Below are 26,404 nucleotides of genomic sequence, written 5' to 3' on the forward strand. Positions count from 1 at the left end.
TTCGAGCAACATCTAGTTAACCGTTCACGAATTAAGTTATTCGTGCAGTATTTTGTAAATTTTCTGGATATTGATTTTTGGGTGTTCAGTCCGTTGAAAGGTTGTTTTGATGAGTGATTTGTTATATGGTGTTTTTGAAATTGAGCTGGCTAGATTCTCGTCATTACGTGTGACCCAATTTTGCTCAAGAAGTCTGCTGCTAACTTCATTCATATTTTTCTTTTGACTGTCAACTGATGTGGAATTTTTCATCATGGATTTGGTTATAAATTTTTAAATTTGGCTCCAATTTTATATTTGCGGAAGTCGTAATATTTCCGACTGAGAATTTGACAATTGGAGAGATGGTTACCTTGTCACATTGTGAACATTAATTTCTCCAGATATTTTTGAAAAGCGGGATTTTGCCGGCCTAAAGGAGCCTTCCGCCGATTTCGAAAATTTTGGAATATAAAATTGTGAATTGACTTCTAATAAGAAGTAAATATAGGTTCCCTTCATTAGAAAAGAAGGTAAGATCCTTTTTTGTAAAAGCAGAAATAGTTCTAATTATTGCCTTATGAACTAGGCTAGGCTCCAAATTATAGACTACCTTTTTATCGCATTCAGGATAAATGTTAAAATTTAAGTTATAAACTATTTTTAAGTAGTCTATAAATTGGTCAAAATTTTCACAGATTGCATTTTGTATATTTTTCTTTTAAATTTAATTAGGGACCTAGTTTTGGACATATAACCTTTATTGGAGGATTGGGGATCACCGACCTTTATTGGGGTTTCAAAACTTGGACGACTTTAATTTGGAATTAACGTCAAACCTCGACTCGTGGAACTATCTAGCCCGGGACAACTAACTGAATGATCTTCTTTATTTCTTAACCACATTTCACGGATTTGGTCCTATTTGTATTCTCCTGACAAGTAGGGAGCCTTTATGTGTTGTTAAAGGTCAGATCAGATCATATTAGTTTTTTTTGTTGTAAAATTTACTTCATTATTTTCTGTAAACCAACAAACTCTTGAGTTTTGCGAGTAATTTTTTTTACCTTGTTTTTTTTATAATTTCAAATATGAATCATTGTGCTTGTCTTGACGAATAGCTTTAATCCTAAAGAAACCTCAACCTATTTCTTTCCCTTTCTCAATTTAGGTTAAAAATTGAGTGGCGCCCCATTTGGGAATTTGAAAGCATACAAAAATTTTTCAACATCTTAAACACAAAAAAATCTTGCAATGAACCCTGACAGCACACATTAACGTGATGAGCTTAGTCGGAGCCCAAAATTTGATCTTTTAGGTTACTAATTGAATAATGAAATGAAAGTATTTTTAATGAATTTATATTTATATTAATTTTTGCTGTTGGTTACTCTTTAATCTGTGGTAGTTTTTTTTTGTACGGTCTAAATGTTTTTCCTAAAGAAGACTCCAATAGTAGATTCAAAATCGTCATCTGACAACTCTTGAACCAACTTTACTTTGTATGGATGGAACTTCTAACAGGACACAAACATCTAAAGTTTTTCTGTGCCCTGATTTGGATAAATATTTCACTGAACCAGTTTCGTTAAACTTTTTTACTAATTTATTGATAGTAATCTTGTTATGGGATTTCGGTTAGGATATAAATTATTAAAAATATTACACGTTTCTTGTTGACTTCTACGCCTATCACCATATCCTAATATCGTTAAAATATCAATTCGTTCTATTTTAGATAAACGATAAATTGTGACTTTTAATAAACTTCAAAATAATAATTTCTTGAAACATCAAATTTCTTGTTGTAGCAGTCGTAGCCACCTAAATGTATTATTTTAGTTTGGCGTTTAGGTATAAGGAACTTTCGATGAAAAATAATAACTATTTCTTAAGGATTAAGGAAAAATATACATGGTGATCCTATTTGAAATAACAAAGTTCCTGAAAAAAAAAGACCATAATACCGGGAGTATCACAAGATCCTTGCGCACAAAAATTTATAAAAATCTTACAAGCCGTTTCTGAGATAATTGAGACGTTCCATACATAAAACTCACTCTAGATTTATCTACATATTTCATACAGTAAAGTAAGTATATAATACATTAACAATAATCAAAAATCGTTGATAACCTTCCAATTCCTTTTTATACATACACTTTTAAGGTTATGTTTACTAGCGAATCAGCGAATCAGCCTCATTCTACAATCTACGAATCGAAGAATTGACTGTATTCAATATAAAGCATTAAAAATTTGTATGGGGCTTATGATGTCATCTCCTAACCAAGCAGTTTTGGCAAAAATCAAGAGCCACTATTAAATATTCTGGAGAATAAAATCATCTCTTCTTTTGACAGTGGCCTTGATAAATACCAATTATGATATCTTGAATAGTCACCAAATTACCTGAATAAATATGGTTACAAAAACACCGTATAAATAAATAACTTAATACTTACAATCATACTGAATGAATTTGGAGACATTGTAACTGAAATACATATTTACACATGGGTCTAAATGAGTCTATGGAACAGGAGCAGCATTTTTTGTTTCAAATATAAATCATGTTAAAAAATTTAGAATTCCAAAATTTTTTTTAGTTTCAGCAAAAAACAATGCTTAGTATGGTGCCTACTAAATCCAGTTCAAACTGTTGCTATAATGACAGAATCAAAATCAGTTTCACAAGCTACCGAAGCGTCTCCATCAAACATTTATATTCAGCAACTTATTTTCGAAAAAAAAAACCGTTTAGAAAGTGGGTCACAATTTCCCAAACCTCCTCTACGCTACCATGACGAGTTTATTTCCTCATTTCCTTCAGATAAATGTATAGACATGTTTGTATATTAACATTTTTCAAAGAATCAAAATAGATACGTGGAGATTTCACTAAAATTCTTCATAAAACTGACAGTTTTGTTTGTATATACTGTCTCTCACTTTCGGTAAACTAAAATAAAAACTAGAGAGAAAAACAATGCTGATTTCAGAAAAAACAGCATTTGTTTGCCCTTGTTTCTTCATGAATACTTAATCAAATATAATGTAACACACAATATTCGAGATAGTGTGTTTTAACTTGAATTTATTCTATGAAGGATATTCTTTGTAGACAAAAGCCTTATAAAATTAAATATATATTGATATCACTTACCTGTGCTACATTTTCAAAGTGTTCGTGACTTTTTTGGTAAACTCTAGCTTTCTGAAGATTCCGCCCAATGCCGGTATTTTTCCTAATAAATACTTCCCCATGATTTGCTAACCAATCCAATACCTTAAATATAAAAAAATTAACTATTAGAACAGTTAGAAGAAACAAAGTAAAATAGAAGATTCGGCTATTTAAATAGATGATACAATTTGTAAGACACTTTGAAGAAGAGATATCCGGAAAAAAATATATCAGTGTCTCCAATAATTTGATGTATACTGTTTAGTTTAACCACTATTGACGCTACAAACTGAATTTAAAATAGGTGCCACTGGACGGCGCTGAATTTGGCTTCTATAGCGGGGAACAACAGTACAATCTGTAAAGGTGTTTGATAATGTTCAGTTTTTTATGTGTTTTTAGTGATTTTGATAAGGTTTTCCTCTATTCTTGTAATTTCCGTTATTTCCCAAACGTGTTTGTGTGGTTAGAACAAAAAGTTGTGTTTAAGAATTCGAATAACCCTTTTTAACATCATGGAATATATTGGAGTCATAAGCAGACCTCTAAAAGAAAGTGAAGCGGTTTTTAAAGCAGGACATATAGTATTGTGTGGCCTAGAAGGAGCAAAAGGAGTTTAAGTCCACGAACGTCAGGTCTAACTTACCAGCCTCGTGAGATAACAATTTGTTGTTAAAGATTGGAAATGCATTTTTTCATGTAAGTACGGGAGGAAGAGACTTGATTATCTATCAAAAAGGTGTACAAGAGTTGCATTGGCCACTAGAATGGGGTTTTAACAAGCAGTTAACAACTTTTATCGCGTTTTTATTATTTTCGAAGTGCACCTTATGGATGTGTGGTTGTTTTTATCTCAGTAAATCACTTTAAATAGGTATATTATTTTAGTTCGTATTCTGACTTTATTGTTCACCTCTATTGAAACAAAAATCAACAGATGCCGCCCCCTTCGTAGTTTTCGCGAATAGTTTAATGAACAACGGTAGACAAATGACAGATAACTTTTTACCTGTTTAACATCTTCTTGAAATAATCTCAATGCCAGCCTTTGATGAAGTTTGATCTTTTTAGCGTGCCATTTTTGCTCGAGTGCTCTATGGTGATTTAAAATTTGATGTATTACTGCTAAAACGTGACTAGCTCCTTCGCTATAATCGGCAGCAGGATTACCACCTGGTCTGTTTTCAAAATTTGTTCCTTCGCCCTATCAAGAAACGTATCCATTATTATAACTATAAATTGTAAAAAATATCCCGATGAACAGAACCAAATTGAAACCAATTTTAATTTAATAAGTGAAAGGAAGGTAATAGTAGATACCAAATATCAGAACAAACAACTGATGAATGATTAACTACTCATGGTGTATATGAGGTGAATAAGGGCATTCATTTGTGCCGATTAAAAATATACGAAAATGATATTCAAATTTTGCTAAATTTAAATAGTTTCAATTAGGTTCCACATTTTGGAAATTTCTACATATACATAGTTTCTACTTTCTTTTTGAACTTTAGACATAAAAATTTCAAAACTGCATTTTTACTTAGCAGTAAAATTAAGGTCGAATAAATGCTTATTTTTTATAATAGCGTTACTTCAAAGATTCAAGACACACTAAGTTTTGGAACTTCTTTATTTGCAACCAAATTATTAGATATAAAAAAAACCTCTTTACCATAATAATTTAAACGCAATAAGAAAATAGAAACTACCGCTGTTTTTATTAAAAGTATTGCAGAAGTTTTATGAGGTATAGTTTTAACTTTATACTTGCAAGCATTTGTTGACAAATTACTAGTTAAATTTATTATGAAATTACGGCGCTTGAAATATCATAAGGAGAGAACAATGATCAAATAATATCTTAACCATTTTGAAGAATTCTTTGCTTGGTGAATGAAACAATAATTTCATTTTATCACCATTTCGAATATTCAAGCTTATAAAAATTAATCAGAATCTAAATTTTAACGTAATTAATGGAAACGGAAGAAATGTAAGTATTAACAGAAAAATAGAACTTTAATTATTAAATTGTATACATCGATTTCAAAAAAATCTGACCAACAAACTCCTTGTTAAAACTATCTCCCTGAAAATTGTATTAAGGCTTTTAAAGACATGCAGACTGTCAAAAATCTGCGTGACTATATTTGAAATCATATCAACATTAAAATAATTATAAACATTAGTGTTAAATGCAATAAAATTAATGAACTAAATATATAGATAGAAAGTTGTATTTACATGTTTTTTATCCTTCCCAGGTTGATTGCAGACCTGAACTAAGTGGTCCAATTGATAAAGTAGTTTCTTACTGGTACTATGAACCTGTCACCAAAAACCAACACCTTCAATATATTTATTCTACATACAGCTAGAGGAAAATGAACTGGGGGTTAGGGTGGGATAAAAAAACCAACTAACACGGAAAAATGCGTTGCTAGAAACCTTAAAAAAATTCTCACCAAATAGGAGCTCTTAATTCCAATAGCAGCATCGCAGTCCGATAGAAAAAAATTCATATCTCATCATTAATTGATTGCACAGAAAAATGTTTTTGAACAATTCTGTGGGAAATGTTCTACAAAAAAGGTATGTTATATGTTTTCCGTAAACTCCACCATTTGAATGATATTAAAGATTTAAGTTTGATTATTTCAAGTCAAACGTTATCTTATGTTTTGGCAATTAAATCAAGTATACAAAAAGATATTCATCATCATCATACCGACTGCAAGAGTTTTTGATTAAATAATCGAAACAACTCAATTTAACTCTTGACTTTCATACAAATTTAATTTTTTGCATTAATATAAGTATTATTTTAAAAATTTTTGAAAACTTTTTTGTCGTTGGGAAAATTTCCTCTCTATTGAATTTTTCTTTTGTATTTTATTTCTTCTGTTTACCTTTTATTTCTTCAGAGCTCAAAGCATTATTGGATATTGTAGATCATAAATCATTAAAACTGCTTGATAATGATATTCAAGAACCATAATCAAATCAAAATAGTGATACCACTTTTATAGAGCAGTTCATTTCCTACAAAAATTTCTTTTGTGCACTTTTCAACAGCCATTTCTTGTCGAGTAATAAAATTAATAAAAAAATGACATTTGACTCAAAATAATAAAACCTAAATTTTCAATATCAATCAAATGGAGAGGTTTACGGAAAATATATAAGACACCTTTTTTGTAAAGCATCAAATTTGCTACAAATTTTCTCAAAAACATTTTTCTATGCAATCAATTAATTATGAGGTATGAATTTTTTTCTATTGGTACTGCGATGCTGCTAATGGAATTAAGAGCTCATATTTGGTGAGAATTTTTTTAAGGTGTCTAGCAACCCATTTTTCCATGACGGCTGTAAAAAAATTGTTGATTTTTTTTACCCATTTTACTGAGAGTATTATAATTAAAATTAAATTGTTTATAAAAACATGCACAGATTTTTCTAGCATCAGAAAAGAGGCAGAAATAATAGTATTAAAAGAAATAACTAATATATATTTATGGGATGAATATTTTATATTCAATAAATTTCAGGAAAAGAATTTCAATAAATGATCTTCGGTTAATGGATTATGGAGTTTTTAAAGAGGCCATGGAAAATTATAATTTATATTAAGTCTGCTCCAATACACAAGATCTGTTAGAACATTTTAATTTCGGAAAATCTAATATAACTCGACCTCTTTTCTGTTTAAATACGTTTAAAATTAGTTGAAGATATAGTTCTTAGGTCGCAAATTAATCTACTTTTATATAATCCTGGTGCCTGTCTATTTTGATTAGCAGAAAATCTTTGTTAACTATTGTCCTTCCCTTTGGAAGATATCAGAATAAACCTTTAATAGTCTTTACGTTAGATGTCTTCCATTGTAATTTAAGAAGTAATTTACTTTACTTTAAGCTGTCAGTCTAATAATACACATAACTATGTATATGTCAAGCACTATTCATTTGATTGTAAAGTGATTCGAATTATTAAAAATATTAAAAAGGTAACATAAAATTTTTAACACACATCCTAACGTCAAAACGTTTCTTTATTAGCACATGGTTTTAAGGAAAAGCCAGAAGTAGCAAATTGCTAAAGCTGGTGACGAAAGCAAATGTTGACTGGAAGACATGTAGTGACTAAAAAACGCGTCTTGTGATTCGGCGCATCATCATGTGAAAGAAGAAAGCTGTGAGCCCTGTTTTTGGTAACATAGCACATCGTTTTAGAAACGTTTCAGTAATTCGGAGTTTAGTTATACCCCTTGGAAGAAATTCTGATTACACTACACCCTCATAATCGACAATAACCAAAGATCATGACTTTGATGTTTGCTTTTGATTGAAGGCACTTTTAGGTTACTGATTCTCCACTAGTCTGAAGTTCTTCACTATGTTCAATTTTCAATTGCAGAGAGTTAAGCTCTCTGAAACCCGACAATCACTACTAAACCTATAAATGATATTTTTGATGAAGAACTTAATGTTTAACATGAGTTTTGATGACCTCTTCCAGAGCTAAGAAACCCGAGATCTTTCAAACTACTACAAAGGGATAATCATTTAGATCTACTGACAGCTTTCTGCAAGGAAATTAGACACTTGAACGTCTTCTGAATCAATATTGGCCATGATGTAATAGATTATAATGAAAATTTGTTTGGTATACGACAACCTTACAAGAGAAAAAAGTTCTTGGTGCTAGGATTGAGAAACATGAAAAAATAGAGGAAGAAAATGTTTAATAGCTAGTTGACAACCTCCCGAGTTCTACAACAGCTGTGTCTTTACCTAAAGGTTGTGCGGCAGCAGTATTTCATTAAATTAAATAAAAATTGTCAAGATGAATAGTGAAATTTTAACTTCTATATCTGGGTAAATAATTGTGATTTGATTTGTCCCAACAAATTTAGAATTAAGTAAGCCTTACATTTTTCTTAGATCTCGCTGATTGTTTTTAAACGAGAAATTTGCATTTAACTTACAAAAAGTAAATCTCTCACTTTCCTATTATATTTACTTTATTTAAGGGGCATGATTATGATAAGAGATGAGAGAAAAAGTTAGCACCAGGATTACATATCATTAATTTATTATTTTAGAAGTAGATTCGATAGGACCCCAACACCCTCATTCTTAAATTCATTTTATACTGATTACGTTCGTTGGTTTTAGATCCTTTTCCAATTCTTCAATACTGATGGGTAAATTATGGCATACTTGTAACATCAAATCCAGTCCGTTCAGTAACGACTGGTAGGAATTATATACCTAACATATAAACTATGTTAATATTATATCGAAAATTCTCATATTTACTATATTAGTATTATTGGAAAGGCAATGTATACTACAAAATTATTTTATAATTGAACAGATTTTCAATATTCAAACAAAAAACTAGGTGAAAGGTTCTATTAACACAGTAATTTTTATTAAGACATATATAACCGTTTAAATAAATACACATGATGATAAGAGAATTGCTAATTGGGTCTTTGCGACCCACAGCGTTTTCATAATCCCAAAAGAAATCAATTGGAGATAAATCTAATGTTTTGGGCAACCACTTAAAGAGATAATTTTATTGTTTCAAATATTTGGAATTGGTGAAAATGCTTCAATAATTAATGTATGCAAAAGTGAATTGATCTTAATGGAGAATATTTTCAATGGACGTCAACTCATGTCATTTGAGATCATTTTCCATTTCATAAACCAATTATTATGAGAACTGTCAAAAAACAATGAAGGAATAAAGGAAATAAAACTTCGTTTTATAAATTCTTCTTAATATTTACTGATCACTAACGGTAAAAAATGCGCCGAGAGTCGACGACTCTTTTATTGGTTTAATAATTCTTTCAGTGCTACCTTAGGCAGGGTCCTAAAAAATTCTTTACATATCTATTTTGGACACTTCAAAATAACGTATATTAACAGTATTCCTACCGTAGCCGGTCAAGTACCCGGTCTTTCACAAGTTATATTTTTCAATATTGAATGGAGACCAATAGCCAGCTATTTTCTTTTATTCAAGAGTACATAATATACATTTTCTTCTTCTTCGTCGCATTTTTTACAAATGGGCTTCTCAACTGTATAATTTCCGCATATGTACTTTTTACATTTTAGACAGATTTTGTTTGTCTTATTATCTTTACAATACCTTATCTAAAGTATTTTCCGTTTACGGGAACCTGAACTTATACTTGCGATGTGCATTGGTTGATTTTCTTTACTGAGCATTTGATGGTATTGGATGGCAAGTTCTTCTGCCACTTGGAACAGAAATTGCAGTCTTGTAATTTATCCTCCTCCCGAAACGTTAGCATTTTAGAAAAACTATTGGACAGTTTTATTTTGAGTCATCAACCCGCAACAACATTCGAAAATAAATGTCAATATTGTAACAATTCCTTAGCACTACACAAAAAACAATATCACTCTCAAGAATACTTTTTAATGTTACATTCAATTCGGGAATTCACGTACTTATTTGAATCACATTTTCCTACATATATATCTGAATACATACATTCATAAACCTTTTCATTTGAAAGAAAATTTCGATTCGCAATATAAAACCTTTGACCTCCCAGTTTTTCATTTGATAGTACAGCGTTAGTATTACCTCTGTATATGCTTGACACATAGATTCGTATAAGTTTTGATGTTGGTGTATCGAATTTTCCAACATCATAATCTCTGAAGGGATATTCCCTGTTTCTGATGCAGATTTCCATGAAGGCACATTCTCCACATATTGTTCCGCCTTATGGTGAAAAATCACAGACAATGCCAACACCGCAGTTCTAAAACAGTGAATGAATGAGCGGAATACAACAGATGCTTCCAAATCTTACCTTTCATCTAATCCAGCTGCAAAATCTTTCCATGTTCGATCTAACCGTCCGGCAACCGAGCGTATATGCGACGCGGCATAATGACCGCCTTCGATAAGACGCGACGCGACCGAAAGTATACGATTAATATTCACGTAAACGTTCATTGAACTCATTGTAAAATGTTGATGTTCTTCTTGAAGTTGCTTCGCTAGCTGGTAAGTGTGGCCTATTTCTACGTAATTAAGAAGGAAGACGTCTTTGTTGTGGCAGATCCACTCAAACATCTAAAAGAAAAAAATCGTGATATTAAACCAATACTTGAATTATAAAAGTTTTAACATCACGTAATTGTATGCTGGTTAGATAATCGAGGTGGTTTTGGATATTGATTGTTATATTGAGGTGATTATTAAAGATCAATATTGGAATAAATGATTCATTCAATAGGGTACTTGAATGGTTTGAGAAAAAATAGTTCTGGATAGTTTATATCCAGCTTTTATTATATATTTTTTTAATTCTTTGATCAATATATATAGAGAAAAAAATTATTAAAATTTCCAAAATTTTGTAAGTAGTTTAAACATTTCAGTAAGGCCGTGACATATAGCGTGACATCATAGGTATAAAATAAACACTGAACATATGATACAAAGTAAATACGACAATTATTCTTTCGGTTATTCTGAAATACGCGCTATTATTGAACTTTGATTAATCTGAAAAATGGTATATAAATCATGTTTTGTGCTATTCCGAAAGCTCTTTTCGTTCCTCATAGCACAGTTGCAACTCAAATACTGTGATAGCCTTCAACTGATCAGTTACAACCTTTTGAATGTTTGCTGACGTTCTAAAATAAACTCCCTTCAGATGAGTTTTCAATTAAGGTTAAAAGAAACAGTCAAGAATGAATGGTCATGTGACTGAAATCAACTGAAAAGTTCTCAAATCCTATTAAAATGTTCATTATTTCTTTTGCAAAAGTTTTTGTTGTACTATGCTAAAGTCCGAGGTAAAATCTGATAGCTCACGGTTGTGGAATTGATGCTAGATTACTTCAAATGTAATTACTAAGTTTGGAAACCAAAAATTTGTGGAGTGGTAAGTTCACAGAACTCAAGAGGCAGTTGGACGAGTTGGAAGTCCAGAAATGTATGTAAATCGCCCAGCATGTGTGGACAACTCTAAAAGACATTACAAGTAGAAGCCCTCATGTTCGGCGCTTGGATGGTCTTCCAGAGTGAGTGGGATAGAGAAGTTGGCACATGGAGTGTTGACGATCTTCGGGTTGATTTATTCGTCTGAGCCAGTGTTCCCTTCCATGAATATAATAAAAATTGAATGCGACAAATATATAGTTTTGCTTGAATTTTAAAAGCTACTCGTAATAGCCAGATTTATTTAAAGGAGAAACCTGCTTTGAGGCTTCATAAAATCACATAAATGTTTTCCTAAACTATCCAAGAATGTGTCCCTAAAATTTCAGAAGCAAATTCGAAATATTTTCGGAGTTACAGAAGAATTGTTGAGCAAGCGTCGAGTAAGTATACGAGCGACCAGATCGCTCAGAAAGCGCCCGCTCCTTCCCTCGAACTTTTGTGCGTATTATAATCCAAAGAGACTAAAGGTCCTTCGAAAGGAATCGCTGATTAGCATATTAATGCGGTAAGCTCAAGAAAATTACAATTTTTTACATACGAAAGCTTGACTCGCGACTTCTCGGTTTTTCATTTTTACGATTGTTCCTAATTGGCGGGAAAGAAAGGCAAAAGTCTTATCGAAAGGAGACAAAATGGATTATATTCGGTTTTAAACTTCCTTTTAGGTGAACCTAAAAACACTCAAGATTATTCCACTTTTTAAACAATCTAAAGAGATTTCATAGATTAACTAGAAGCTATACTATTGGAAAATAATTTTTTTTGGGTTCTTTGTTTCAGATGAAAATTGCGACCTGCATTTTTCCCGCCGCACAACAAATGCTTGTACCAGGCATAATATGACATGTATTTAATGGAAAAATTTGAGAAGGCTGTTGAAATATATAACAATATACCCTGAAAGTTTCGTTTCAATCGGATATGTTCCCAAAAAAATCCTCGAAAAAATCTATTTTTTGAAGCATCTCCTAAAACATTCAAAAAACATATAAGACCAATGCTCAATAATGAAACGAAAATTTTTATTGGATCTTTAAGAACAGAGAAAATCAGTGAAATTGTAACTTTTGGCTCTTCCGTTTCAAATGGTTACCAACCCCTTGTTTAGTTCATAAACTTATTTACTGAAAATAAGTATCAAAATTAAATGGTAGCCTCAAATTTGTGAACAAATCATGACAAATATATTCAATCAATACCATTAAAAATGATAAAAAGTTCGCCTTACTTTTTCACAATCCTGTTCAAATAACCGCAACTGAAAGCACTGGTCCAATTTGAGCTTTTTGTGGTGCCACAGTTGAAGGAGGTGCTGTTGTGAAGAGTGAACTGCCTCTAAATTTTGTAAAACTAAGTTTTTGGTACCTAACAGATCGGAATTCGTATTATTAGGAGATTCTGGTTCTCTTACTCCGCCTACCCCTCCGCCGCCTCCCCCTCCTCCGCCTTGACCCGTGTCGAGACCACAAGACTTTTGTAACAAACGCTGACCTACAATAACATACAATTTTTGATTAGAGTTTCATTAGTTTCGGTAAAAGTTATCAAGCAGTTCGTATTAATAACTTCCCTCTTCAAAAGAACGTAATAATGATATATTGATAATGATATATGATGAACATGATATAATAATAAACAATAAACAAAATTTTATTCCTTCGAAAAATATACAGAGTATGAAATTGGTGTGGAATAACATTATACACTAACCTAATAAATCAATATCATCAACTGGTGCTTTCATAATCTTCTTTTTCATTTCATTGTGCAGATCAATTTTATGCTTTGCCCCGCTCACATCATCAGCAAAATCATTTCTCGCCAAGTCTTCCTAAAATCATATCACACAAATAGAAATATTTATTAATATCATCCTACATGTAGGTTATCACGGAATATGTTAACCTGTATAAAAAATAGGTACGAATATTGTTTTTTCGTATTTAATTTTGGTTTGATTTTATTTTAGAACATGATACTAGTAAATCGAGGTAGTTTATTGTACCTTCTTGCCTAAAGTATTTTAGCTAAACATTTTTTCATACCCTATAGTTGTCAAATTTTATAAATCATATTCGTATTGATTATAAAATTTGAAAATTAACGAGATACAAACTTAATCACTTCAAATGTATGACTTAATCGACTCAGTTTCTTTATTAATGCCTTTCTGAGTATTTACATATTTAGTTAACCACTTTAAACCTCAGTTTTTCCGATTTAAAGAAATATTTTAGAAGATGGTCATTTACTTTATTTTTATAATCACCTCTTTCCAAAGAAATCATAACATAAAAATAAAAACTTTGAAAAGGTAAATATTAAAGCTGCACTGTCTTGCACTACACTGGCTGAACTAACTCTAGACCCAGTGCAAGCAATACAGTGAACTGGGTGAACTTTTTCTCTTGCACTGCTACTAACAATAGCGAAACTAGCGCTAGTTCTGCTACAAAGAACGCTTTAGTGTACACTTCCTGAACTAGTTCTGCCAGTGCAGCTACCAAGAACAAACCTCAGATTTTTTTACTACTCCAGATGGTTGAGACTACGAGAACAACATTGACAATTACCAAAAATTTTATTTGAATTGACAGACACGTTAAAATAGAGAATGAAGTCTTAGAGCCATTCGAGACATTTTTAGGTATGAGGCAGGGTGAGGCGCTGGTGTGTCTCCTCTTCAACACGGTACTAAAAAAAGTAGTTCGAGATGCGCAGCTCGACATTAGAGGTAACACCTTTAATAAATCGTCGCAGGTGCTTGTCGACGCAGACCACATAGACCTGACCTCTAGAACCCTAAGGAAAGCAAAAGCAAACTTCTATAAATTTTAAGAACGCAGCAAAGAATATGGGACTACAAATCAATGCGAACTAGACAAAGTTCATGGCTGCGACGAAAGAGTACAGGACTAGAAATGCGGGTCAAAATATTACAATTGGAAAATATAACATCGAAGCCGTCGGAGCCTCGATAAAGAGATAAAAGCGTATAATACTTGAACTATTGAATTTACTCCAAAACACAATTCGTATTGTCTTAATGAATATTTACCTGTAAGTCATCTAATCTATCCAATAGGTCGGCGGCTTGCCATGCAAATTCTTCAATAGCCAATCTAACTTCAAGCCAATGAGCATGATCATAAGATAAAGCACCTTCTAAGTCTGATGTCAGTTGGCTACTGTCAATTATTTTCGGCAAAGCTTCGATACTTATCATGTTGGTCTAAAAATTAAATGAAACTTTGAAACTATCATACAAACATTTTGATAATATTTTCAAAACATAAATTTTACTATGATGAATTTATATTCAATATAAATTTATGTACGATTTTTTCTCCTTCTAGCTCCATACACTTTTCTCAACGATGTTCAATAACTTCGATACCTTTTTTTATAACAATTGTCGAACTCCTCAAAATAACCATTAACTGCCGACATAATCTCTTCATTGTTGGAAAATCTTTGACCACCGAGCTATTTTTTCAATTCTGGGAATAGAAAATAATCCGAGAGGGCTACCTCTGGCTAATAGGATGTATGAGTATGTATTGCAGTAAAGGATGTGTGAGCTGGTGCATTGCCTTGATGAAACAACACTTTCAAACGTTGCAATAACCTCGTATATTACTCGCCGTTGATAGTTTTTCCTTTTTCAAGATAGTCAACGAAAATTATTCCAAGCGCATGCCAAAAAACCGATGCCATGACCTTTTCTGGAAATGGAATGGTCTTTCCCTACTTTGAAGGCGGTTTTCCCTTTTCAGCCCATTGTTTTGATTGTTCTTTTGTTTCTGGGGTGAAGTGATCGATCGTTCCAGGCATGGTTACGAGAAAGCGTAAAAATTCAGCTTGATTTCTGTGAACCATTGCCAAACACTAAATGGAAGCTTTCTCATGTCGAAATTTGCGATATACTGTACTTTTTGACATGCCTACTGTCTTCTAGCTTGCGCACTTTCAGTCGACGATCATCCATTACCGCTTTATGGATTTTTTTCAACATTTCTGGAGTCATCAAGTTCATTTGGTCGGCCACTAAGGTGCTGGTCTTCGCAGGTCGTACGCCTCGTTTATACTCTACTACCCAATATTTTACTGTTGATAACGATGGAGCAGTCTCATCAAGAGTAGAATCTAGTTCAACTTTTATATTGGTTGAGCCTAGGCTCTTTGTAGCCGGTTCTTCCTTTTCAGTTCATTGTTTTGATCGTTCTTTTGTTTCAGGTGTGATAGAACCACATACCATCCATAGTTATGTGACGACACAAAAATTCTTTGCGATAGTTCCTGCCTAGATTGAACTGGACACATTTTTTAATAACATGCTTGGTGTGTTGCCCAGGCTTTCAGAGTGTTCGGTTCTAGACCCATACACTCATATTCCAGCTCTATCTGTTGTTTTAGAGCCATCCGTGTACCATTTGACGGCATTTCTGTTCATTTCTCGTATGGTGTTTCGATCGCACTTCCATAGCTCAGTATCGAATCGAATTTTTTCTCAAAGCTAAACTTTTTTAGTATTTGGAAATTTTTTAAGGACAGTTTTTCCTTGTTAATTCCGTTTCTGAACATTCTGAGCGACGTTTTTTCGACACGCTTTCCAATATTATAAGGAGAAGTGGGATATTTAGAATCAAAGTTTCTTTAGCGATGGAAGCTAGATGACAGATATTAATATTTCGATTAAATCATATCATTGAACTTATTTTGGGGACATTTTATGCTTAAATAATGCTAAAAAAGAAACTTAAATATAATTCGTGCAACTACAGTGAGTTTTCAATGGAATTATAAATCGTCGCAAAATGTTGACATTGTAAAGGAAGTTTTCTTGATTTGTTGACTTTAGCATGTCTCTCAAAATACACTTTCTGGATTTGAATTGAGATTTTTTCTACAAAAACCTTGTCTTGGTGCTATTGGTGATGAACAAGATATCGAGGTAGAGTTCTATCAAGAAAAATAAAATCCAAACAGAGTACCAACAGATTAAAAACTGTTCAATTGTATATCAAAGTCATGGAGTTTTATGCATTGATGTAATCCATCAACTGGTTATTGAAAAATATGAATATCTATCAAACAAACATAATAGACAGTAAATAAGTAGTGAAAAAATGAAGTGCATAATTAATTTCAAAATATTTAGTTATGTTGACATTTTATGGAACTGGAATTTTAAAATATTCAATTTATGGAGCTTTTAAATAAATGTATAAAGTATCATAGCATATGAATCGACTTTACAAAGGTGAAGTTTTGCTGTACAAATAAAGCTTTTGAGTACGAACAAGTGCAGCGAGTCATTAATTAAAATGCTATGCAAGCTCAGTGGGCCGCTTTTCTCGGTCGGTTTGTTTTATCGCATTTTAATTTCATAAACAAAAACACATTATGATGTTTTAAATTAAAAAAAAAATAACATACGAGGTATCAATTTGAAAATTGACACTTTCGTGTAAATAATAAACTGAGGGGCATAATAACAAGAAATTATATTATTTAACGAGTTAAATAACTTAATTAAAAAACGATTTATTAACATAAAATATAAATAAATTAAGTGGTTTCAATAATCTGACTACTGTTCTCGTTGGATATTAAAATTATATATGACCCTCTATGCAAGTTTATTCCCACTTAAATACTAATTCTATTATTTACAAAAGCTATAAATAATTATATATTTTTTAATTTCTTATTTCTTAGACCTTTTGATATGTTTATGTTTCTAAATGTTCTTGATTTTAGGTCTCCTCTGTTTTAAAATTAGTTTTTTTTAATAAGATTGATAAAAAATTGTCGTTTCGACGTATGGTCTCGGATTACCTAATTTCTGTCTTGTATTAATGTGACTGTGAATGTCTACCTATTCAACTTCTACTTACTATTGTATTCGTTAAGATTTATTGTAAATTGACCATCCTCAACGTCTTACTTAAGCGTTTCCTTATGTCCTTTAGACACTTGAAGTTCCATTAACTTATCAAATTACTTACCCTTATTTTTGTATCGATGTGACTTCAACGACCATAAATATAATTATAAATGCTTCTAAATGTTCTTGATTTCAGGTCTCTTCCATTTTAAAATTAGTTTGTTTTTAATAATTTTTGAAAGATTGCTAAAAAATTCACCTTTCGACTCAACTTCAGTCTTTATCAAAATATTGTATTGACACTGACAATTTGCGTGCATATTTATATTAATTTTTTTTTATTATAACAAATTTCTATTTTGATTTTATTCTTATTTTGATGTTCATAATGTAGGTGATCTATTGATTAATATGAATACGTACGCAAATTATCAGTGACAATATCATATTTTGATAAAGACTGAAGTTAAGTCAAAACGTCAATTTTTTATCAATCTTTCAAGAATTTTTTAAAAAATTAAAATTTTAAAACAGAAGAGACCTAAAATCAAGAACATTTAGAAGCATTAATAATTATATGTACGGTCGTTATAATATATAAATAAGGGTAAGTAATTTGATAAGTTAATGAAAGTGTCTAAAGGACATATAGAATCGCTTAAGTAAGACGTCGAGGACGGTCAATTTACAATAAATTATTATTATATGGTTAACAGATCTTAAATGTTCGGCGATTAATAATAAAGGCGTTTAAAATAAACTAGAGAAATACTCAACATAAAACGCTTATAAACGATCTACATAATCTATCTAAGAAAATCATTAAAACTGAATGGTGTATAACTACGGCCTCATACAAAAAATTTAAATTAATTAATTAAATAAATAGTGGATCAATCATAGCTCTTAACCCATAGAAGACATATTTTCAACTAAATTAACATATCTAGTCGAAGGACTCCGTTATTGTCACTTAGTCCGAATTTCTGGAACCGTTGGTGATATTCATCCCGATTACACTATTTACGAGACTTTTGAGGTAGACAAATAAAAACAAATATTTATAATTGGATATGGCTTATTGGTTTTTAAACTATTCTTTATCAAGATCAATACATTTTTGTATGAGTTCGAACCAATTGTCGATTCAAAAACATGTGATTTGAACGCATCAACTACTTCTTCATGTGTAGAAAAACGTTGACCTCGCAATTTATTTTTAATCTGTGGGAATAAGAAGATATCATTGGGTGCCAAACAAGGACTGCCATCAATTCGATGTTTTAACTGTTCAAAAACTTTTTTTTTAAACTGGTGTGTGGGAGCTCGCATTGTCCTAATTTTTTCGAAAACTTCTGGAATACAAATGTTGGTGTACTATTCAGAAATGACCTTTCTACGTTGTTCTAATGGAATGGTAGCTACACATCCAGTTATACCGAAAAAATAGACGACCATTTGCGTAAACAACTTTTGTTAGATTTGGCTAGACTTGAAAAAACCATACAGGCGATTGTTGGTTAGCTTTGGGTTCATATGCATAGATCCATGATTCGTCGCCTCACGCGAATCTATAGACGTCTCTTGAAGCACCACGATTAAATTTTTACAAAATTTTTCTCACAGTGTCACGTGACGTTCTTGCAATATCAGGTTACGCACAGCATCGATGGGTTCTGGCAAAACAGCCGATTTTGGACGACTTCCACGAAATTCATCCTATAGCGAAGGGAGACCACGATTGAATTAGGAAAACCAGCGAAACACCGTGGCTCGAGATGGTGCTTCATCACAAAAAGTCGAAGCGAGTTGATCAGCACACTGCTGTTGGTTTAATCCACGTCGAAAGGCATAGACAATCATCACAAGAAAATTTTTAAACAACTCGTACTAATACCGACATACTTTAACGTCGGTCTCTGAAGACGACATGTTGGTTGTAGAAACGCCCGTCAGACAATGTAATTGTAAGTTTTGGTGTAGCAGAGAACAATGTGTTCAACATCATCATCTTCATCGGCATTTTGTTTATTGTCAGCGTACGTAATTATTCGAACTACAATCCCCCATAAATTTTCCATATAGTTATACTGAGGGGTTACTTCAATAGTTCTATATTTCTTGCTTCGAATCAGACCACTCTCTACTCCTGTGGTAATATTATTAACCATCATTGTTACTTAAAAATGGAAATAATTGTTCTTCGAGGAGGTATTCTCTACTATCCATTCACGTTGACGTATACGCTAAGAACAAAACTCTAGACTCTAAAAATGCATCCCAAACCATTAAAATCCAAAATCAAACCATAAAAATCCAAAATTTTTTGTTCGAAAATACAGGGGATTTTTTCTAGAATCGTACCCGTAACAGTTAAATGCATCCTGACCATCTGATTCAAATTATAAATTATCTAAAAGAAGCTTGAAAAACAAAATGTTTGAAGACTGCAACAAAGACTCAGGAAATTCCAAACTGAATCCCGACAATTTTATGACGCGGTCCTGTTACCAACTTCAGATGCACGATATTCTAATTTGTGTTTAATATTTCTTAAGGTAGCTACAGCGATAATTCTTCTCAGTTCATAAGAAATTTATTTTCAAGGGGACATATTACATAAATATTTGTAGTCCTTGTAGTTTAATTCTTCAGGATGGGTAGATTTTATCATCAGAAGGGATAGGAAAAATATCATTTCAATAATTCTCTTTTCAATATTATCCTTACTGATTCTGATTATAAAAAGGAAAATAACAAAAAAATAGAAAGGAAACTTGTCAGATGGATTGTTTCTTACAATTTCTTTTATAAGGGGAGTCGGTACAATATTTCAGTGCGGGCGAGATTAAATTATTTCTCTAATATTTCGAAAACTGCTCATAAAAATAATTTGTCGAGAAATTGTTGGAAAGAGGATAAAACCTCGATCAAAGCGATGTGTGGCATCTATCTTTTCTTCAGTTTATATACCAAGGAAAAGAACAAAACATACTGGAGGAAAACTGTTTACCCTCAGTCTCCGAAGACGATAAAATGGGTATCGAAACGTTCGCTAGACAATGTAATTGTGAGTGTTGGTGTAAACTGTGTATTCAATATGAATATCATCAACGGTTCCAAAAATTCCAACTTGTGAAAAGATTCTAAAATGTCTTCCAATTTTCAAAAGTCTAACGTTCAAAATATTATCATTAAACGAGGAATGACTAGAAATACGGTAAATTAATTTTGATATCAGCAACTACTTGCTCTGCATCTATGCAGAGATATATACAGAGATCGTGTAAGTAGTTTCCATTAACATTAGGTGCCAAAGAAGCTAAATAAATGATAGAATCTGTGTATGGTAATAATTTACATCGAGATCTTCAATCTCAGAAATATATTGGAACGTCTACGGGTAAGGCTCTTCAATAAAATTATAGAAATTCATTGATTTAACACTAAAAACTTTATTATTTCTTTACGCCGCTCAGATGCTTTCGATCGCTCACTACATTACTTCAATATTTAACTCAACTCCCACACTGTGTGCTTCAGGGTTATATTTCCTTTTGTGATACTCCAGAACATGGTAGAAGGATATTCCAAAGTGTCTAGTAATAGCAAACCTCTTTCAGTAACCTCAGTAGCTTTTAATGGTTACCCAATAGATATAGCCACCCACCATTTTGATAAAGTTTCCACTACATTAACATATGACCGGCGTCGACAGGCGGTGTGCGGCTGTGTCCCCGTCACAATATGAAAGTGTATAAAAAAAGGGTTTGCTCATTTTTATTTTATGATGATTGCATGCGAGGTTTTTCGGTGTGATCATGATTTCTTATTTACAATTTCTTATCATAATTAGCACTTTGAAGCATCGTCGCTTCCAGTATTTATTGTTTTTAGATCTTCAAGTCAAATATAAAAACATATAAAAAATTGAACAATTTTTACCTCAAACTTGTATTTATGCGATCCAAGAGATGTCCTTTGCTTCTGCCAAAAGTTGTCAGGTTTGACTATGAGCGCTTGATGGATTGTGCCGGGCGGAAAGTTTTCATGCAGTGCCTTCAATATAGGTTTGACAGTAGACCACGTGGAACCTCTCATATCTACCAGTACTGTAAAACCCAGACCTCGAGCTTCCTCGCTGAAATATATACAAATTTTATATTGAAGAAAATATTAAAATTTTTACGCTATTTATTATTACCCAAAGCATTAATATCAAAATAAAAATAAAATCAACATAGAAATCTGTTTTAACAAGAAAAATTTGTTGTTATATTTCAAAAATATGTAAAAACACAAAAATTAAATTATTCGTAATTGTTTAGATCTTTTTCAGAATTGGTATATTTTTTTTTGATATTTCATGGTTCGTTAATGCAGTTTTATATTTATTGATGACCTTTTAATCTATTTTCTAATTATTGAGATGTCTGCCCTATCTGAGCAGCGTCACAATTATTACAAGGTACTAGATATATAGTACCACTTATTTTGTTTTTATTTCTCAATCTTTATGAAGTATGTGCTAATAAGAACATGTACAAATATTTAGTAAATTTGCCGAATTACTACAAAAGTTTTCCGTTTAGAAAAGTGATCCAACTACTAACTGTTCTAGTAGATCTGTTGCACAAATAAAATAACATTGCACACCTCAAAAATCCAAAAAAATACACAAACTTTGTAGAAGCAGCTTTGTACATAATCAAATTTTTAACTGGTGGACATTGCAATGTTTGAACGCCTGCGTGTATATCTCTTATCACCGTTTCCTTATCATAACTATGTGCAATTAGTTTATAAGGTAAATTTTGAATATATAGCAAATAAATTTGCTTTACTAATTGCTTCTGGACCACATCTTACAGGTAGTAAGTAATTCCACAAACGTTCAATTGGCTCAGTAATCTAAAAGTGGATGAAAATTCCACAATTAGTTAAAACCGTTTGCTGCTTCTACGTAGAAACTTTTGAAATGTTTTCCTCGTAAAAGGAAAAAAACTGTATATTTCTTTTTCTTTCAATCAATATTTTTTCCAAGATAAAATCGTTAATCTTTCTTATTTTAAAGAATATGAATCAGAGAACGATGCTTTCTCCGCCTACATCGCGAAATACAAAATGTAAATATATTGAGTGGAATTTTATAGCAATTGTATGCTTGAGGTGATTGATTTGTTTATCGGGTGTGTTAAAACTTGCGGAAATACTAAAAAATCGAGACATTTAAAAATATGATGCAGGCAATCAATGAGAAGCGTCATCGTGAGGGTGATTGCGTATTTGTTGAAACTAACGAACCGTTTCGAGCATTCATCTCTGAAGCAGTTAATGTACCGTGATTTATATTCAGGATATTTTCAATACGATTTTTTTTATAGATAAGGACTGATGGTTTTCATGGTCTACTGTCTACACTAGGATACTTATACCTCAAAAATATTCATTAATGAATGGAAATTTTAACACGGAAAATCCTGAGTCTGAAATTAAGCAAAAACAACTTTCCCAAGCTTGGTGCTTATAGGCCACAGACCTCCGCCTACGGCGTCGGCCTGTTTCCTAGCAACAAGCTTTCCAAATCTGTAATAAAATGTTTTCGAGCAATGATCAATGTCTTTGGGTTATTACATATTATTACTGAAAATAAAATGTTCTAAATTTAATTGTGATCCTTTTTGCGTTGTTTTTAAATAAGTATAATAAAAAGTATCGTTCATTGCACGTCGAGAAATGAATTTTTTCGTGCTTGCATGACTTCACATGATCAGTTTAGTCTCAGACGAGAATTTGTCACGCGCGCACAGAAAAATCCTCATTTCCAGACTACTAATGAAATATACTATAATATAAATAATAAATTTATGTAACTTAGCCGATAAACTCAATTTTCATATTAGTAACACTAGGTTTAAGAATGAGAATGAAAACAAGTGGATAATACCAGGGACTAACTACTATTGGAAACCAAACAGATCATTAATAACAAAACGCTCCATAACGAAAGTCGAATTTTTCGTCGAATGAAACCCTCTTGTTCAATTCCAATTGACAACAAAGAAAAAATTGTCATAATGACAAGAAATTTCGAAAATGGGAAGTGAAAAAAATCACCCTAGCAACGATCATACTCGTATTATTCATTAAATAGGAGGCGGTCCAGTTCAACAATTACAACGATCAAAATGATTTCAGGCGTTTTGTGCTAGAAGAACTGAAGAAGACAACTTTGAACTTGAGAATCTTCAACAATCATCTTCAACATCACCCCTACTTGCATGCGAAGTTCGAACCCTCTAGTTAAACTTTTTCTGGCCAAAATATAAGGAAATGACCATAAAATAGAGAGGGGTGGAGATGGAAAGTTTCGATCTTAGACAGGAAATCATCTCGCAACTAATTGAACCTACATGTGAAATTTCAATTTTCAGTCGCTTTTCGTTTGACCTGCAGAGGTGAGAAAAGGTCAAAAACCACTTTTTTTGCACTGCGACCCCTCGAAATATTCATTTGTTTTCAACCAAACTCTAATAACATCAATCCGCCGCCAAAAAAGCCATGTATGCTAATTTTCAACCAAATCGGACCCATAGCAATTGCTCGAGAGACGAAAATAAGAAGCTTAAACAGATATATACATATATATATATATATATATATATATATATATATATATATATATATATATATATATATATATATATATATAAACTACAGACATTCGAAAAACCATCATAATCGTGTTCAGGAGGTCTCAAAACATTGGAAAAATGATGTGCCCCCCATTTTTCTTCGACTAAAAAGATGATTATACATTATACAAGTTGTAAGATCATACAGAAAAAGACTGGTCATCACTCAGTAGCAATCAAAATAAAATTAAACTGGTGAATATTGTTACAATGACGATAAAATACAGAAAATGGAATGTGTAAGAACGAATACAGAAAAAAGCAATTGATAAAGAGCAAAGGAAAAGAGAATATTGATTAGCAAAGGAAAGAAATTAGGAAAAGCGTAATAACTACAGCAGAAGAAGTTATTGTTACAAAAGATTCAATATTCGAAAATTTATCAAAGAAATAAGTCATCACGAAGATGATATAAGGGAAAATGGTACAATGTTAGAATCTGATTAAAATCAGACAAAAGAGGAATGTAATTGCATAATAAAAAAATTAAAACACGACAAAGCAAAAATGCCATCCAAAATAATTAATGAGCTAATAAAATACGGGGTTAAAGAATACTTGAGATCATGGTAAGAGTATGGTAAATAAAAACTATCCAAAGGAATGGACTACTGAATTGATTATACCAAAAATGAAGGAAAGGAATCCCAACATATACAGCAAAGTAGGAGGAATTAGTTTTCTCAACCACATATATAAAATACTAACTAACTAAAATAATAAATCCACAACCTGAAAAAAAGCATATAGATTATGGATTGGAAAGGACAGACGCAAGATAAATAGATAAATGTCTTGCCTATCCGGCACTGGCTAGAGCGTACTAAATTTGTTTTCAAAATTTTTACCAGGTCCACAGTCACCCTTCCTCTAAAACATCCCCAAACCATCACCAAGCGTCGGATTTGTTTTACAGTGGGGACTACACATGAATCTAGCATTCGTTCTTACTCTGACCTGCGCCAAACAATCTTTTAGATCCAAAAACATAAAATTTGACTCTCTCCCACTCTTCAAGCGTCCAATTTTTATGTTTTTAAAATTCATTTTGACGTCTTGAAAGAGGTTTCTTCACTGCCACTCTTCCAAAAAGGTCAACTTCTCTCAATCTCCTTTTTACTGTAGTAGTAGTACTCAAAGGTAAATCCCTTGATTTACTGATCTGAGCTGCTATCTTTGGGCCTGTGAGTCATTGACCACGTTTACTGAGGCCACCCTGAACGTCTTTTATAGCCAAAACTCCTGGTGGATGCATATTTTTTCACTTCGAGGTATTTTTAATCATCGGCAATGATGAGTTTCAACCGATAGTTCCTTGATTTTACGCATTTGAAAAATGCAAGTCTGAATTTGCGAGAACGAACTTCACAAAAATACGTATCTAAAAATGATAAATCACAGTACGTTATTGCCTCATACAGGACTGAGACTAAACTACAATCATTAACACCGTAGAAATCATCTAAACATGCGCTCATATAAAGTAAACAAATAACGAACACTATTATTTTTGATTTATAATATAACGTTTCGACCTTGTTTGACGATATTGAAGAAATTTGTTAAAGTGCATGATTTTGAAAGGGAATATGGGGTGGACAATAACTTTTGGCCGGTATATTCATAAAAATATACTATAGACGCCTATGATATCTCAAATCGGCGCCATTTGGTTTTATATTTTTATTTTATCCCTTTGTATCTGCCTTCTAATTTTTATTGCATTTCTGTTTCTTAATTTTATAAATAGTTTATTAAAGACTTTAATGCGGTACATGATGATATCAAGAGCAGGATAGAAAATAAAACGTACATAAAAAGTAATTTATTGTATCTATATAAAAAATAAACATAAAAAACGAACTACTTCTCACAAAAAACTTATCCAAGGGTTGACTATTCATGATATATTAATATAGTCGATTAATATTTTTTTCCAAATCATAAGAAATTTCATAGTTGGTTTTTCTTTTCTAAGGTTCTTCGCCTAACTTGCATAGCATAGTAAGAATCGATTGTTGTTGGTGGTTGGATATCTTCGAGAACAAGTTCAGTTTTGTCGTCTCCTTCATTTTGAAAAAATTCGTCCATTTCACTTCTTTTGAATTTTGGATGGAGAAATCAATCTCATCGTCAGTCAAATCTTAAGCCCTTTTTACATCTTCGTCCAATATTTAATCAGCTTGTGAAGTCTCCTTCCCAGCTTTTTCAGCTTTCTACATATCGATTTTCCCTTTTCTAAAACTGAAAATTGTGATTGAGGTGATGTTTTCCCACGATATACATATGCATAAAGAATACTGAAAGATTTCAACATTTAAGTAGCATAGAGATGGTTTTGTAGAGTCATCAATTTGAGTACGGATCGCTCTTTCGATAATTGACTTTGTACGCCCTTAATCCAAAGGTTGATCGATCTATGTTGTAATTGCAGACAAGCAAAATAACTGTAAATTTTTCAAACCAGAGCAGTTATCTAGCAATTTTCTCTTTTTCTGTCAATCCTGTATCCCATTTTTTTAGGTATTTTAGAAAAATATCTTTCGTCAGCTTATTCAAAGCATTGTTAAAGTATGTTACAGACAATTATTCAATAAAGTCGTTTTTAGGGTCCCAGCCATTTGCAAGCAA

The 26,404-nt window shown here is 32.0% G+C and overlaps 1 protein-coding gene across 3 annotated transcripts in view; it reads right to left on the minus strand.

Moving 5' to 3' along the window:
* The window catches only part of LOC130448668 (kalirin), a 393,432-nt gene that overhangs the window by 334,002 nt on the left and 33,026 nt on the right, over positions 1-26,404 (minus strand). For all 3 annotated transcript variants that reach the window (XR_008910360.1, XM_056786130.1, XM_056786132.1), the window contains exons 3-11: positions 21,024-21,219; positions 14,247-14,420; positions 12,899-13,019; positions 12,417-12,679; positions 10,044-10,309; positions 9,812-9,992; positions 5,417-5,500; positions 4,176-4,370; positions 3,146-3,268 (exon numbers count right to left, since the gene is read on the minus strand). Coding sequence is in view for 2 of the 3 variants with exons in the window: in XM_056786130.1 (XP_056642108.1) it covers positions 3,146-3,268; positions 4,176-4,370; positions 5,417-5,500; positions 9,812-9,992; positions 10,044-10,309; positions 12,417-12,679; positions 12,899-13,019; positions 14,247-14,420; positions 21,024-21,219 (1,603 nt within the window). In the remaining variant the exon portion in view is untranslated. The remainder of the gene's footprint in view (positions 1-3,145; positions 3,269-4,175; positions 4,371-5,416; positions 5,501-9,811; positions 9,993-10,043; positions 10,310-12,416; positions 12,680-12,898; positions 13,020-14,246; positions 14,421-21,023; positions 21,220-26,404) is intronic.

The sequence above is a fragment of the Diorhabda sublineata genome, chromosome 9, assembly GCF_026230105.1.
Source record: "Diorhabda sublineata isolate icDioSubl1.1 chromosome 9, icDioSubl1.1, whole genome shotgun sequence".
In the NCBI taxonomy this organism is placed as follows: Eukaryota; Metazoa; Arthropoda; class Insecta; order Coleoptera; family Chrysomelidae; genus Diorhabda; species Diorhabda sublineata.